The 15,599-nt window shown below is 42.5% G+C and overlaps 1 protein-coding gene across 1 annotated transcript in view; it reads left to right on the forward strand.

The window, feature by feature from the left end:
• Positions 1-8,122: 8,122 nt before the first annotated feature.
• The window catches only part of ARNTL2 (aryl hydrocarbon receptor nuclear translocator like 2), a 73,303-nt gene continuing 65,826 nt past the window's right edge, over positions 8,123-15,599 (forward strand). The window contains exon 1 of the mRNA XM_044994321.1: positions 8,123-8,284. Within this exon, the coding sequence (XP_044850256.1) occupies positions 8,206-8,284 (79 nt within the window). The 5' untranslated portion in view covers positions 8,123-8,205. The remainder of the gene's footprint in view (positions 8,285-15,599) is intronic.

A 15,599-nucleotide genomic window follows, 5' to 3' on the forward strand; every position in this document is an offset into this window, starting at 1 on the left:
TCCTGTACCCCAACCCCCTTCCCTGAGCCCCCTCTTACACTCTGCACCCCTTCTCTGCCCCAATCCCTTGTCCTGAGCCCCTTCCTCCACATCCCGCACTCCACCCGCCCTGCCCCGGCCCTGCATACAATTTCCTCACCCAGATGTGGCCCTCGCCCCAAAAAGTTTGCCCACCCCTGCTCTAGTCCTTAAGCACAGAGAAACGTGCTCCTCTAAAAAGACAGAGCAAGCAAGATCCAGCGCATCAAAATAAAAATGACTGTCTACTTATATACACTGGTCTCCTGCTGCACCACTGGACCAGACTCACTCTCCTTTATTCAGAACTAGCCACTGTTGGCCAACCAGAAAACCAACCCCCACTTATGAACACATTTAAATGAGGAAACAAGTGGCATAAACAGTATTGGAATGAGGCTTTTCCTTATTTACCATGCAGTGCTTTCTGCTTCTGTGCATAGACTCTGAATGCTGAGACACATGGCATCAAGCAAGGGGGAGGTTTACACAATAGAAGGTTATAATAGTAATAAAAGGAGTGTGACGCACAGGAGTATTGGTAAGAGACGGAGTTTATTCTTTGAGTTATTCTCTATTATTTATGACAAGTTAGAGTTACAAAAAAGTATATCCCTATTGCATGCCAATGGTTAGTATATACACACTCTGCTTGCTGCTGTTGCACCATTAAAAAACCAAAACCAAATGCAGGTAATATACGTTAAACATTTTGTTTAATGAATCAGCCTTTGGCTTGTATTCAAAACTGAAAATACTCTTACATTTTGAAGTACAGACTTGACCCCACTGACTGCTCTTATGGAAGTAGTGCTTGTATTTGATGCCCTTGTTCAGATTTTTGGGGTTTATTACAAATACTTAACTTGTTGGGTTTTATTACAATGACCATACTGTTAATACTGATGGTTGGTGTCTGTAGTCTCCTAATATCACCTGATTTTACCATCTGAGCAAAATTAGCTTTTACTTTATTTTTCAATGCTAATGAGACTTTATGTGGTGCCTGTATTTTAGAGGCATACTGGGTTCTAGATCAATGTGACATATTATATATCCTTAATACATCCTAGTCCATTAAACACCTTAAATTCCTTAATAACTTTATGCAAATTACACTCATTTGATCAATTGATTGGCAGACTGCTGCTCAACCGAGGCACACTTTGGGACTTGTTCCAATATTCCAAACTCTACTGATTTAGTATCTGTCATTTACACAGATATACCAATGTAGCTTTGCTACATGGATTCATTTTCGTTCCAGTTTATGAAAACACTTAAGTACACGCTTATGTCCACCCATCTTCAGAACAGTATGTAAATATGTGCTGAATGTCAAGCATGTGCTTCAGTCTTATTGAAATTTTCTTGAATTAGGGCCTTTGTGCCCATTACATGAAACAAACAATTTTGAATGTGACCATCGGACACTCACTAATATTTTTGCATGGCTTTGTATGCACTGGCTTTGTTACATGTCATTAAGCACCAATATCTATACTGAAATTAACATTTATAAAAATTTATTTTCCAGAATCTCAAACCAATACACTGCTTGACAGCAGGGGGCCTGGCCCTGGCAGCAGCGAGTGACCTGGGCACCAGGCCACCCGGGACCCCACATCCCACTGAAGTATGGGGGCCCCCAAAGCGCGGTAAGCTCAAACATTGGTGGAGCCGGGCCCATGTTCCTAAATATTGGTGGAGCACGGACACCACAGGCCCATATAACTTGCTGCCTATGCAGATGGGTTGAAAAGACTTTGGCCTACTAGGGCTTCATAAGTTTGATGACTCTTGGTATGATTAGTGTGTGTTTAAATCGGTTTATTGTTTTCATTATGATTTCTTTGTAATGCTTTTGCCTTAAGAATAACTCTGCTTGCTTACAAAGATCTGTGTGGTAATTTGTGACTGCTGGCAATACACTGTTGTGACACTGGTAAACCAGCCAACCTGTGTCTGACCCATAACAACTTAACAAGAGGTCTTTGTATTAAGACAATTCACTTGTATGTGAATTTCCCAGAATTTCACATCAGCTCATTCATTTGCAGTAATAGTAATCAAGGATAGATGTATTTGGCTGTGTTTCCCTATATCCTGTTAGAAGTTTAACAAAATAACTAAATTAGCTTGTAGACACTAATTCCCTTTCATGCCTTAATTACGTATGCAACTGTGTCCAGTTAACCTGAAGATAAAAGGTGTAAGGTACTGCAGGAAACTAATAATATTATCTACATTGTCTTCAGCTTAACTATATATGTGATAATGGAGGACCAGATAATTGCCGTATGTAAATGAGTTTAACTAGTTTACCTGGGTATGCATAGGAAATAGAAGATCAGCTTCAAAGCAATGGTCCACAGGCAATCTGCATTACCTATTCTTCTCTGGGCGATGGTCCTGCTGTAACAATTTCGGTGAGGAGGCTTGTCAGCCTGCTAGAAGAGCTATAAAAGAGAAGCCTTGGGCCTGATCCTGTCAGCTCTTGCCTGCTTAAACTTTGAACAGGGAAAGTATAAACTGTAAGATGGAGATTTTCCAAATAATTATTTGGAAATACCCAGGAAAATGAATGGAAAGACTCTAACAGACTTTACATCTAAGCTGCCTTTGTAGTCTGACCTTTTGGGATGATTCCAGAGACTTTTACAAGCCAGCAGTTTATTGCATCACTGCTGTGATCTTGATCTAAGAATACGGGAAATCATTTGTATGTATATTGACCTTTTAACCATTTGTAACTTTCTTCTTTCTTTTTCCTTTTATTATTGAACCTTAAGTTTTTAGTTACTAAAGGATTGACATCAGGGTGGTTATTGGGTAAGATCTCAGATTCTCATTGACCTGGGGATAAGTATCTGGTCCTTTGGGATTGGTGAACCTCACATACATTGAATCTGGTTTTCAATAATTCCTCACTATATTAGACTTGGTTGTCTAGATGGGAGTCAAGGGCTGGATTGCCTAAAGGGGACTGTTTGACTTCTTGTTAACCAGCGTGGTGCTTCAGAAGCTGTTTTGTTACTGACTTGGTGAATCTAATTACAGAATAAACTACCAGTTTGGGGGATTGTCTGCCCTATTTCTTGCAGTCTGCCCAGTCAGAAGGAACAAGGTCCCTGCCCAGAGACATGTGATGGCTGGAGACCTGAGTCCTGACAGGGCACTTCTGGAGTGGACAACAGAGGAAGAATACAGATGCAATTACAGTGAAACTGTGCCAACACCGACCTGTGAAAACAGCAGGATCAGCCACAATGCAATACATAGTTTGTAAGGTGACTGCAACATTGTAATACGTTTTTAATACATTAATGTTTGTTTACGTGGGGTTTTAAAGTATGGGTCATTGTCTTACAGTGCTGCTAAAATGTTTTTAACTTGTGTTGTTTTCTGTTTCTTTGCATACAATACCATTCTAGTTTTGGAAACTGAGTATATTAGTTTACACCTAGCATAATTGCTGCATTACAAAATCAAAATGGGAGTCATTACCCCGCCCCCCCATCACGTGCCTTTGTGTGTACAGAGCTTAACTATATCATAAAAGCATCCCACAATGCTATTGTGGCTGACAGTTAAAATGCCCTTTTAAGGCCTCCTTCAACAGAATACCCCCACAGCTGGCTCTTTTAATATCCCTTGTATCTTGCTGGTCAAATTCAGTGGGCAGACAGTTCACCTACCCCTCCACCCAGCCAGTAGCCTTTCACCCATTGCTTCACAGCTATTATACAGTACATGACATGCAGCTATACTGATTGAGATGTTTGCCTTCCTTAGATCTAATCTAGCTAGTAAACACGGCCAGTGATCCTTTAATCTACCAAAAGCACATTCAACAGTCATCCTGTACCTGCTCAGCTGTCAGCTGAATCTGTCTCTGATGCTTGCAAGGTGTATGGCTTCATGAGCTAGGGGAGCAAGGAATAGACTCTGTCCCCCAGAATCACGCTTGGCATTTCAACATTGTCAATGGGAATGCACTGACGGGGGAAGAATGTTCCTGTTTGAAGCTCTTGGAAAAATCCTGTGTTCTTAAAGATGTGAATGTCATGCATCTTCTCTCACCAGCCCACACTGATATCAGTGAAGCCTCCCTGATGACCCACTTGCAAGACCATGGAAAAGTGTTATTTTCTGTCCATATACTTTGTGGGATGATGGCAGAATAGGAATATGCCATCTATTGTCCCACTGCAGTTCAGAAAGCCCATTGCTGCAGATCCACCCCTTATTCCCTGCAGATCACTGAGTGTCCCAGTTCTGTGCAGCAGGATATGCTTAATGCCCTTGCTTGCTTGGAAGACAATGGCCCCCGCTGTGGATTTTCTAACTGCAAACTGACTGATAGCACTCTGGCACTGCAAACTTTCAGAATGTGATCGCCACTTGATTCTCCACTCTCAGTGCACCCTTTATTCTGGTGTCCCTGATCTGGAGTGGTGGGGTGAGCTTTGCACACAGATCCAGGGAACTCATTCATGCTCCACCTCATTGTATTCATTTTATAGATGGCTAAATTAATACTCACTTACAGGATTATTTCATTAATGCTGGCAAAGTATTTTGATTACCAGAGATGAAAGAGCAAATTATTGTAGCAGTGAAGATGAACAAACAAGCAATAATCATGGTGGAACATGAGGCACTGGCAGCCCAAGATTCTAAAGTAAAACTTAGGAAGTGGCATTTCACACCAAACTTTCAAAACTGTTTTCTTAAAAGGGGTTGTTAAAAAGGATGATATGGAAGCAGGGAGAGGGGGCAAGAATTCTGTTTCACAGTGTGGGCTTCCTAGAGTACCAAAAGGCTACCCTTAGAATACAGCTATGTCTGTATTTGCTATGTAACTATCTTCCACATGTGACACTGCCATCCAGGATCAGCTGCAAAGCTACAATGAGAGCCCTTTGTAGGGCTGTGTAATTTTCTTTAAGTTAGAAAGTTGCCTTTTAAGAGAGCCAGGCGTCGTCTCTTGATTGTGACTACACAAATAGAAAGGAAAGACTTAACCACCAGAACTGCCACCAGCTGTGAAGTGCTCATAGAGACAGCTGTAACCCCACCAGTCCTCAATTGCTTAAGACTATCCTTTTGAAGCAAATGGCCTTTTCAGAGAAGTCTCTCTTTGCTCATCTATGCCTGCAGTGGCAAGTTTAAGTACTGCTTTTGTTTAAACCCTTGTCATGCTTTCATTTTCCAGTATACCAGACAAACTACAAGTATGCATGCACACATGAGTATGTGTCCTCAGCTTCTTGAGGGTTAATAGTCAATTGATAGAGAACTTATATAAGTAATGTCTCCTGCTCTAGTTGGAAGTAAATACACCTTTTCTGTTTTTCACATTTCCCTTTTCACTTTGTGATTCTAGGCAGTGGAATATTTCCCCCTGCATTTTAAATGTAATGTTGTTTTTCCTTTGTTATGTCTCCAGATTCTAATAAGCCAATCATGCTCTGTTTAAATACCACGGCTTTATATTTGGACAACAATAGCAAGAAAAATAAAATAATCATAACAATGGGTCTTTATTTATAAACACCATCCAGCCCCACTTCATTTTGGATTTTGTTTCCAGCCAGCTCCAACTACAACTGATTGCCCACTCTTTGAAACTCTACCAGCTTGGAATGTTCCAGACCTTGAAGGTGCACTAATCACACAGTAATTTCCGTTCCAAAAGCTCCATACACATACCTGGAAGCAGCTGAAGTACAGTGATGTAAGTAAGACACTGGCCTGAGACTGTCGTTATCTGGGTTTGATTCCTGGTTTTGCCAGACTTCTTGTATGACCTTTGACAAATCACTTAATCTCTCTGGGCCTCAGCTCCCGCTGCTTTTTCTCCCATGTTTTGTTAGTCTTGTTCACTTAGCTTGCAAACTTTTCAGAGTAAGGACTGCCTCAGCACAGGGGGATGTATTAGATAGCCTCTTGAGGTCCCTTCCAGTCCTATGTTTCTATGGTTCCTCCAATTACTATGTGCATGTACTGCACCTATCACAATGGGTCCCAATTTCAGTTGGTGCATCTATATGCTTCTGCAATACAAAGGAAAAATAATAATGAATAATTGAGAGGATCTGTCCAAAAGAGCAGATCTTAAATTGTCTGAGGGAATTAATTATTATCATTTTTATTTTTAAGGGGCAAAGACCTAGCTAATAATATAAATATTGGCAATTACTTATATTTTTGTTTCAGATTTAACACACAGAATGAATTGGTGGTATATGATAGCTGCATGAAAGTATAATTATTATAGTAGTTGTCTCGTACTCATTAATTCTTTCACATAAGGCTGAAGTTGTGGAAAGACAATATTCCTATGGAAAACTTCATAATGTTAATGTGAATCTAACTGTTGGAGCAACACCCGATGCTGGCATTCTGCATAAAGCAAAACCCATTTGTAAAAGACTGATAAGTCTTTACAATGAATAAGAGAAATAAGGTTACTTTTAAAAATTTTGAATGGTACTGGCCAGAGTTTTTACATGTGAAACGTGTTTGTTACTGGATATGGTAAAATACGTTATGAATTCACACAGTAGTTATTGACAATAATGTGCACAATTCATCCTAGGATTGGGGCCCATACAAGGCCATCTTCATCACTTACATCTTGGTTTGACTGCTCAGGGTCTAATTCTGTATACAGTTATGCATATGAGCGTTTGGAGGATTGGGCCTTAAAGTAGGGCTTAAGTTGCAAGGAGGGTCTAGCACTAGAAGTTTTCACCCAACTGCTCTCACTTCCTGACAGAGTACAAAGTCTATGAGGGTTTTATGCAATGAAAGCTCCAGGTACACGTGACCTAGGGAGCTTTTACAGCTACTCTTCCATCTAATGCAGCAAAAAGACTCTCACTCTCTCTGCCTCCCTGTTGTGAGTGGAAGAAAAGGTCTCAGACTTCCCACAGCTAAAGTGATTGGAAGGCTGACCAGCATGAATTCCAACAGAAATGAAAATAAGGAGGAAACAATTAGACATCTCTAATGTGATTTTCACTAAGAAAGTTGTCATGTCTTTTTCCAGACAGTTGATGTGAAACCACACAAATGAACAGTGTTGAGTAGAATTGCAAGCAACCTCAGTGCAGGAAGTTGCACAGCCAAGGAAGCCTGAGTGAGAGTCCATTCAGATAAGTTGTGGATTTTCCTCAATTCCCAGTGATTTTAGTGGGCATTAAGGATGCTCAGTACTTCACAGGATCCAGGTCCATTTCATCCTTAGACCTTGAAGCACTTTACACAGTATCATTATCACCATTTTACAACTAGGAAAACTGAGGCAGAGTAACAATAGTGACTTGCCCAGGGTCACAAAGCCAGCAACAGACTTGACTCCTAGTCCCCATACCCTGCCCAATAGCATGCGTTTGAATCAGGACCAGATATTTTCTGCTTCCGCCACTTCTGAAATCTGTCTTTTTGGACCAAATTTCTCTCCCAGACTTGATGGATCCAACTCATTGTGTCAATTTTCCCAATGCTCACAACTTTATCGCAAGTCTCACAATATTTGGTGTGTGTCAAAGCCCCAGCTCCTGGAGTCATGTGAATGTGTGAGAATCTCACCCTTTTCTTTTTGTATGTAAGTTTCTGGGCCTTTTATTTGTGGAGGAAGGCTTGAACACATGACTCCAGCAAACCACTCATATGCTTAAAAAAAACAGAAGGTAAATAAAAAGACCCCCATGAATTAACAGGTCATTATTTGGCTGGGAGCGCAGCGGGGGGCCTCACTTAAGATTTTTGAACGCATGGGGTTGGCAGCCCAGTGTGGTCTTGTCCTCATGGCTGCAAGTGCAGTGCGGGGCAACCAAGCGCCCTGATGCCATGTCCCAGCGGGCAGGGGCGGCTCTAGGTATTTAGCCACCCCAAGCACGGCAGGCAGGCCGCCTTCCTGGCTGCAGCCCTGTGACAGGGAGGGCCGGGGAGCTGGGCTCGTGCAGCGCGCGCGCTCTCCCGCCTGGACCCTCCCGCCCCGCTACGAGGCGCCGAGCCCCCGCACGAGCCGCCCCCGACAGCGCACCCCAGCCCGCTCTGACGGAGATCTCGCGAGAAGCGCGCGGCTGACGGGGCGGTGCTTAGAGCCGGGGCTCGGACGGGTCCGCGGCGGGGTTCGTGCAACCGTCCGCCGGGCGGGCTCGCCTCGGCCGCTCCATGCCGCTGGGGCCGGGGGCGTTCGCCATGGCCGAGGCGGGCGCCGAGGAGCAGCAGCAGCAGAAAGCGGCGCCGGCAGGTGAGGGGGGGGGGCTGCCCGCAGCGAGCGTGGGGGGCTAGGGAGCTCCTGCCGCGTCCTTGTGTGTGTGTGTCCAGGGCTGCATCCCCGCGTGTGTATTTTTGTATCCCAAGTGTGTGTCTGTGTGTGTGTATATACATACACACATTCTCTGTCTGTGTGTTACTCTGGGTGGTTTTGTGTGTGTGTTATTCTAGGTGGTTTTTTGTGTGTGTGTGTGTGTGTGTGTGTGTGTGTATACATACACACACACACACACACACACACACACACAGAGAATGTGTGTATGTCTGCGTTGTATCCCGGGTGTATTTCTGTATTGCGGTATATAAATACACACACATGCAGTGTCCTGTGTCTTTTATCCTGGGTGTCTGTGTTGTGCCCCATCTGCATGTGTGTGTGTGTGTGTGTGACATTCCCAGTGCATTATCCCAATCTCACACCGCTTTTCTTGAATTTGTTGTATTATATTACCCTTCGATTATATTAATGGACATACTTTCCCCCAGGCTAAATAGTCACTCTCTGGCCCAGGGCACAGTCACGATGCTGCCAGCTCACTTGCCCAGGCAGTCTTATTGAAGTCTTAAATGAGGAAGCATTTGCAGGGTTGGATTCTGTTTTGTTATTCATCATGTACACCCACACATAGATCCTATGCTAAATAGTCACATACTGATCTGGTTTATTATCACTGTTGTAGACCTATATCTGCACTTGGATGAACTGGGCTAAAAACCTTTCCCCCTGATCTGTAATGCACTGCTTTTGTTTTATTTAGTGGTTGATATACACTTTTTAATTTATAAGGCTTTGCTTTATTCAAAAGTTTGTGTGTAATGTGTCTGTTAGGTATCGGCTTTCTGATGTGTGCTAGTTTAATCCATCATCTTAAGTGTGGTGTTTCTGTTGTGTGTGAATATGCTTAGGTTTGATGATCTTTGTTCTCAACCATAACCCTCTGAACCCGAATGAGGTTCAAAATTAGCAGCAGTTTGGGCTTTTTCTGCTTTAAAATGTATATATTGCTCCCTTCCATGATTTCCATCTGAGGACAGAAATAGATGCTTTATACCCAGCTGTGAGGCACAGAAGAGAGAGTGAATTCCTGCTCCAACTATCACTTGTAGTTTGCTTTTGGTGTTTGGGTTTTTAGTCGTGTGTGTGTTCATTCTAGTCGCCTAAAAATAGGTCAGTATTTTTTCCCTGTTTGTCTCCTGGTGTATGGAAGCTAGACAACATTTGGTTGTTTAAATGGATGTGAAACAGTGATATTTGTTTTTATAGCGTGTGGAGTTTATTTTTTTTATCTTCAAGCTTCCATGAAAATCGGTTCAAAAGGGGGAAATGTATTTGATCTATACTTTTTGTGAGGAAATAGAAGCAAACCAACCCCCCCTTTCTCCCCCCCCCCGCGCTGGGTTTGCACAGCTTCCGCCCCCCCCCCCCGAGAAGCACCCATAGGAAGGATAATGTACCATAGGGTCACATATTTTATAGTAATTCATATTTCTTACTCTTGTCAGTTTCCACTGTCAGTTTGCTTATAGTTGTTCACATTGGTTCTTTAAGATCTGGTAGACAAATTACTATATACATTGTTTCTTACTTTTATTGTTAAGTTATACATATCTTGACTTGTGTGAAAGACTGTAACATTTTTATTCCAAAGATTGAAATAGGTCCAGATCATACTCTTAATTAATACTTAATTTTAAGTTTCAGAGTAGCAGCCGTGTTAGTCTGTATCCGCAAAAAGAACAGGAGTACTTGTGACACGTTAGAGACTAACAAATTTATTTGAGCATAAGCTTTCATGGACTACAGCCCACTTCATTGGATGCATGCAGTGGAAAATACAGTGGGAAGACACACCCACACCCACCCACCATGAAACAATGGGTGTTACCATACGAGAGTGATTAGTTAAGGTGAGCTATTACCAGCAGGAGAAAAAAACTTTTTGTAGTGGTAATCATAATGGTCCATTTGCAGCAGTTGACAAGAAGGTGTGAAGCCGGAACGAAGCCGCAGCCGCGCACCTGCCAGGGACAGAGAGCACCAGTGCCCGCAGCCCCGGAATTCTCTATCCCCGGCAGGCGCGGGGCCACGGCTACTTTTGAAGCTGGAGAGAAGCCGCAGCCGCGCACCTGCCGGGGACAGAGAGCACCAGTGCCCGCAGCCCCGGAATTCTCTATCCCCGGCAGGCGCAGGGCCACGGCTACTTTTGAAGCTGGAGAGAAGCCGCGGCCCCGCGCCTGCCGGGGACAGAGAGCACCGGCGCCCGCAGCCTCAGAGTTCTCTGTCCCCGGCAGGCATGGGGCGGCAGCTTCTCTCCCCTGCCATGGTGTTGGGGACCACTGGTACAGTACTCTATTATGCCTTAAAGGGGAGCCAACCTATGATCGCGTTATATGCGATTTCACATTATAGCGGGGCGTGTTATTGCGAGGTTTGACTGTACTTAATTTTAAGTTTATCCCTTCACATTATTATTATTATTATTATTAGTGCACTTGTACGAATTAAGAAAAAACTAAAATTAGATTGACGTTAGTTGAGAGACAAACCCACAGTGAGCTAGAAGTAGGACTATATCATCATGCAAAACCCCCAGTAAACAGATGGGCTGTTCAGTACCATTGGGGAAAACCAAGCACCAAGGTATACACTGAAAACTCCCTGGTTGAAATTCTGTTGATTTCAACAGGTCCAGGAGTTTTGCCATTGACTAAAAGAAGAGGCAGGATTTTGCCCACAGTCATTGGAATGTAGGACTTGCAAGAGAACAGCTAACTTCAATTCTCCTAACAGGATGTGCGACGACAGGTGTTTCATCAGTTTGGATCCAAGCTACATGGTACTTTGTAGATTTCCCTAAGTTGCACCTGGAAGTGACTAAGGAGGCAGTTTTCAGAGTAGCAGCCATGTTAGTCTGTATCCGCAAAAAGAACAGGAGTACTTGTGGCACGTTAGAGACTAACAAATTTATTTGAGCATAAGCTTTCATGGGAGGCAGTGAAGATGTTAAAGCACTGGCATAAAATGTTCTCTGTGGCTAATTACATTCATATTTGAATACCTATACACCTACTGGCCAACCCATATACGTAGTTCAAACCTATTTACTAAATAGTGTCTGGTTTATTTGATAAAATCACTGTGGGTTTTGACTACTGCTTATTCAAGCCAGTGATGGCTCTATGAATTTTTTGTTGAGGAATTATCAAGTACATAAAATTGTCTGTACTAATAATTATTGATGTAAATATATTTCTGTAACAAAGGGCGACACTTATTATTTTCTGTACTTTTGTTTCTAAAAATAGGAAATAAGAAACTCAATGATTTTGGTTTAACCTGTTAAGTGTTTATAATCTATTTACTGTCATGCTTCTGATGTGTTCAGTATTAAGTCTCGGTTTCTTGCTCCCCATTATGTGTGGTGGGTTTTGTGTTTGTGTGTTATAGTACAAAAAGTGAAAAAATTAACTTAGGTCAGTATGCATCTCCTACTTTTGCTATTGAATCTCTTTAAAACACTGACAGAACTTGGAATGAAATTTTGTTCTCTGTGATCTGAATGCTAAACATCAGTGTGACTAATCTGATATCTTTTTATGTTAAATTTTAAAACTCTGAACAAAGGCTATTTAATGCGCACACACCCTCTTGTTAATGGAACATAGTTGCTGAATTTTTTGGGTGTACATAGTTTAGGAGCTTCAAAATGATAGCTGTCATAGCAACTGTAATTTGGCTCCCCACACAATACTGTGTAATGTTTTGTTTCACTGAATGGATTAATACAGTAACTCCCCATTTAACGTCCTCTCACTTAACGTTGTTTCGATCTTACATCCCTGCTCCATTACAGAACCTGCTCGTTTAAATTTGTACAATGCTCCGCTATAACGTTGTTTGGCTGCCTGCTTTGCCCACAGCTGGCAGCCCCATATCAGCTCTCCTATACCCCCCCCAGTGCCTCCCGCCCACCGGCAGACCCCACGGATCAGCACTTTCTCCCTCCTCTCCCCACTTCCTGCCTGCGGCAATCAGCTGGTTTGCGGCATTCAGGAGGCAGGGCAGGGATGGGGGAGAAGTGAGGATGTAGTGTGCAGAGTAAAGGGAGAGGAGGTGTGGGGGAAGAAGGGTGGGCTAAGGGTGGGGGCTTGGGGAAGGGGTGGAGTAGGCAGGCCAAGGGTTGAGCCCTACCGCCCCTGCTGCTTGCAGAGTAGGGGAAGCTGCTGCTGCGCAACGTGCTTCTCCCAGCTGTCAAAGTTAGAATCAAGACTCACAATTTGTCAGACCACTCTGTTTTTATTAGCGCAGCGCTCCGCCAATAACACTCAGATAATGTGAGTGCCCATGCAAGACCCAAACAGTCTTATTTATACAGATAAAAGAGCGGGAATCAAACAAAGGGAGAAAAACAGCAAAATTCACCTGGGGCATAGCATGCGTATCCTACTTCCTTACTAACTCCTATAGATCTAAGGCTAATGCTTCACCAATTGCCCTTAAACGGTGCAATTGTTCTATGTTAATGTCTGTATTCCTGACACCTGGACTCCAGCATTCCAGCGATTTTCCTTAAAGGTACAGACAGCATTTATTTAATCCTATCTATTTTTGTAATATAATTAATTCTACTTTCACAATCCCTCCTTTTGGTCACGCTTCGCCATGACCAACGATGGACTGGGTTCCACATATTAACCGTTCTTTATCTTTTTGTTCATCAGCGATATTTAAAATCATCATATTAGCACTCTGTTCTGGGGCAGTCACCTGAGTGGCATGCCTTACACAATTTTGGGTACAACAGGAGACTAACTGAAAACATACAAAAATTATTAGGATTCCAAACAGGATAGTCAGGGCTCCCTGAAACAACCAGTTTCCTAGGCCAGAGAAATTGAACAGGTTGCTTAGCCACTTCCATAAAGAACTCGGCTCTTCATGGGGAAGAGATGCGATTTGTTCTAAGTGGCTAGCGCGATCTATTACCTCATTGGTATTGTCAGGTATATACACACAACATTCTTTTCCAATGAGTGCACAGGTCCCTCCTTTGGCCGCCAGCAATGCCTGACGTTTTTGGAGGGCCACCTGTCGGACCGCCCCTGTTTCTTTGGCCAGGGCTCTTAAACTTTCTCCAGTTTTATTTGCCATTATTTTAACTACTTCTTTTAACCTCAGGAGCCTTTTTGCCTGGTGTATTACTCCCCCAAGTGGGTTAAAGGAACTGCCAATAGTCTCTTCCCAGGTGTCATTACTGTTCCATATTGTGTTAAACGGACAAGGTCCTCCAGTGGGTCTGGGGAATTGAGTGGGATAGCCAGGACAGGAACATCAGTTTGAGAGTGGGCTGGGATGTGGCTGCAGACCCAGCATTTAGAAATATTAAGGGTCTGAACTATCCACACTTGCTGCTGGATAAAAGAATTGTCATTGTGGACTCCCCAGACCTTCAGACACCAACAGCCGAGGAACAGGCACCACCAGAGGTGCATGTTGGAGGCAGGGCCCTTCTGGTTCTGACAACCTCAACTGAGGGAACTGTAGTCACAGTTTTATGTCCACCAGGCAGCAGGCGCTAGGCTCACTACTGCTTTTTCTTGGGCCTTGCTTTAGGTAGTCGTCTGCTTCTGGCAACTCTTACGAGAACGTAGATTGTAAGGTATTGCAGGCTGTTCCTCTACGTCATCTTCTGGAGTCAAAATTGACTCTGCGTGGTCCTGAGGTGATGATTGGTTCGCTGGGGGTGGTGCATTCTTACACTGCAAAGCATGTATCCCTGCTGCGGATGCCAGAAAGTTTAACAGCCGTCTGGGTAGTAAGCAGTGCCTGATGATTGTTTGATGCTCTTTAAGTCTTTTTGCTTCTTTCCTTGACTCTGGCTATAACAATGACCCTCACACCTTATCTTTTCCTGATGCATTCATTCCTCATTCACACAAACAGATTGAGAATACAAACAGTAGTATTTTATATCGAGCAAAAAAGGCATTGCAAATTAAACCTTGCTAAGTTTTACAATTAATAACCAAGACAATTTACATTGAGACCCAGGCCTTCAATGTTTCTCTAATTTACTTAACATAGACACAATAGAGAATCCTGTCTTTTACTACCTAAATCTTAAAACAACGAGTTAGAGAGGGCCCAATTTGTAATGCATATGGGAAAACAGAATCTTATAGTCCCAGAGGGTCATTTCTTTCTGCTATTCAAAAAGGGTGTCTAGCAGGATGAAATCAAATTATACTTTAATTCTTATGGGACATTATAAAATCCTGCTCCTACATATCCCCCTTTTGACACTAAGATTATTAATCGCCAGTGTCACTTCTTATTTAGTCCACATAATAGAAAATACTGGGATTTGGGCCTGTGGCTTTAGCTTTGCATACATTTGTTTTATCCACCAGCACATTTTAAACATTTGAATTAAACACATACAATTTAAAACCAAAAACAATTAGGGGTAGTAACATTAGTATGCCAATAGTTGTGGGAGACCATCCAGATAATATGAATGGTTCTGTTTCCCACATTGTTTTGTTTGTTTTTGTTTTTAGGAACTATGTTACCTTTTTACCTTTTTAAACAGATGATTGGTAACTGTTTGCCATTCAATGCCAAGACTGATAGAGAACTCAGCTAAATCAGTGCTTACAGTAAGCTGAGACTTTTTGGTTGTGGCAAATAGTAAATGTGATTATTGGTAAACACAGTACTTACATTACATGTACATTTGTCTACTGGTGGGTTGCTAACACTTTTATCCTTTTAAAACACTTCTTTCCAAGAATTAACACACACATTGCCCGTTATACAATACTTTGGTCTAATTATTAATTTTATCCCACATACAGGATCCTAGTGAGATGTCTTTACTACAGGGCTTTGGAGCAACAGGCATGGATAAGCATACCCACTTTTGAGGAGTCCACTTGGTACAACCTCTAGTGTCCAATAGTTTCCCTTCCTCCCAGCCCACTGGCTTGAGGTTTGAGGTAGCCAGAAGGATCCCAGGTGCAATCTGTGGAGTGGGCTAGCTTTCCATATCTTTGCTTCCAGAGCCTGTTGGTGTGCAATTTTAACAACAATTTCTTCACTTAACAAATTTTGTCTTACCGTACTGGAGACATACTGCATCCAGTTATATTGATTGTTTAATACCTATTTTTTTCTTTGCTTTAACAGATGTATTAAAACTTTAATATTCTCTGATATTACCCAAAACATCTTATGTTCTAAATATCTGCATTTTAGTACATTCCATAGCTATTGCAGTATGTTTTTT

This window comes from Mauremys mutica, chromosome 1 (assembly GCF_020497125.1).
Source record: "Mauremys mutica isolate MM-2020 ecotype Southern chromosome 1, ASM2049712v1, whole genome shotgun sequence".
NCBI lineage: Eukaryota > Metazoa > Chordata > Testudines > Geoemydidae > Mauremys > Mauremys mutica.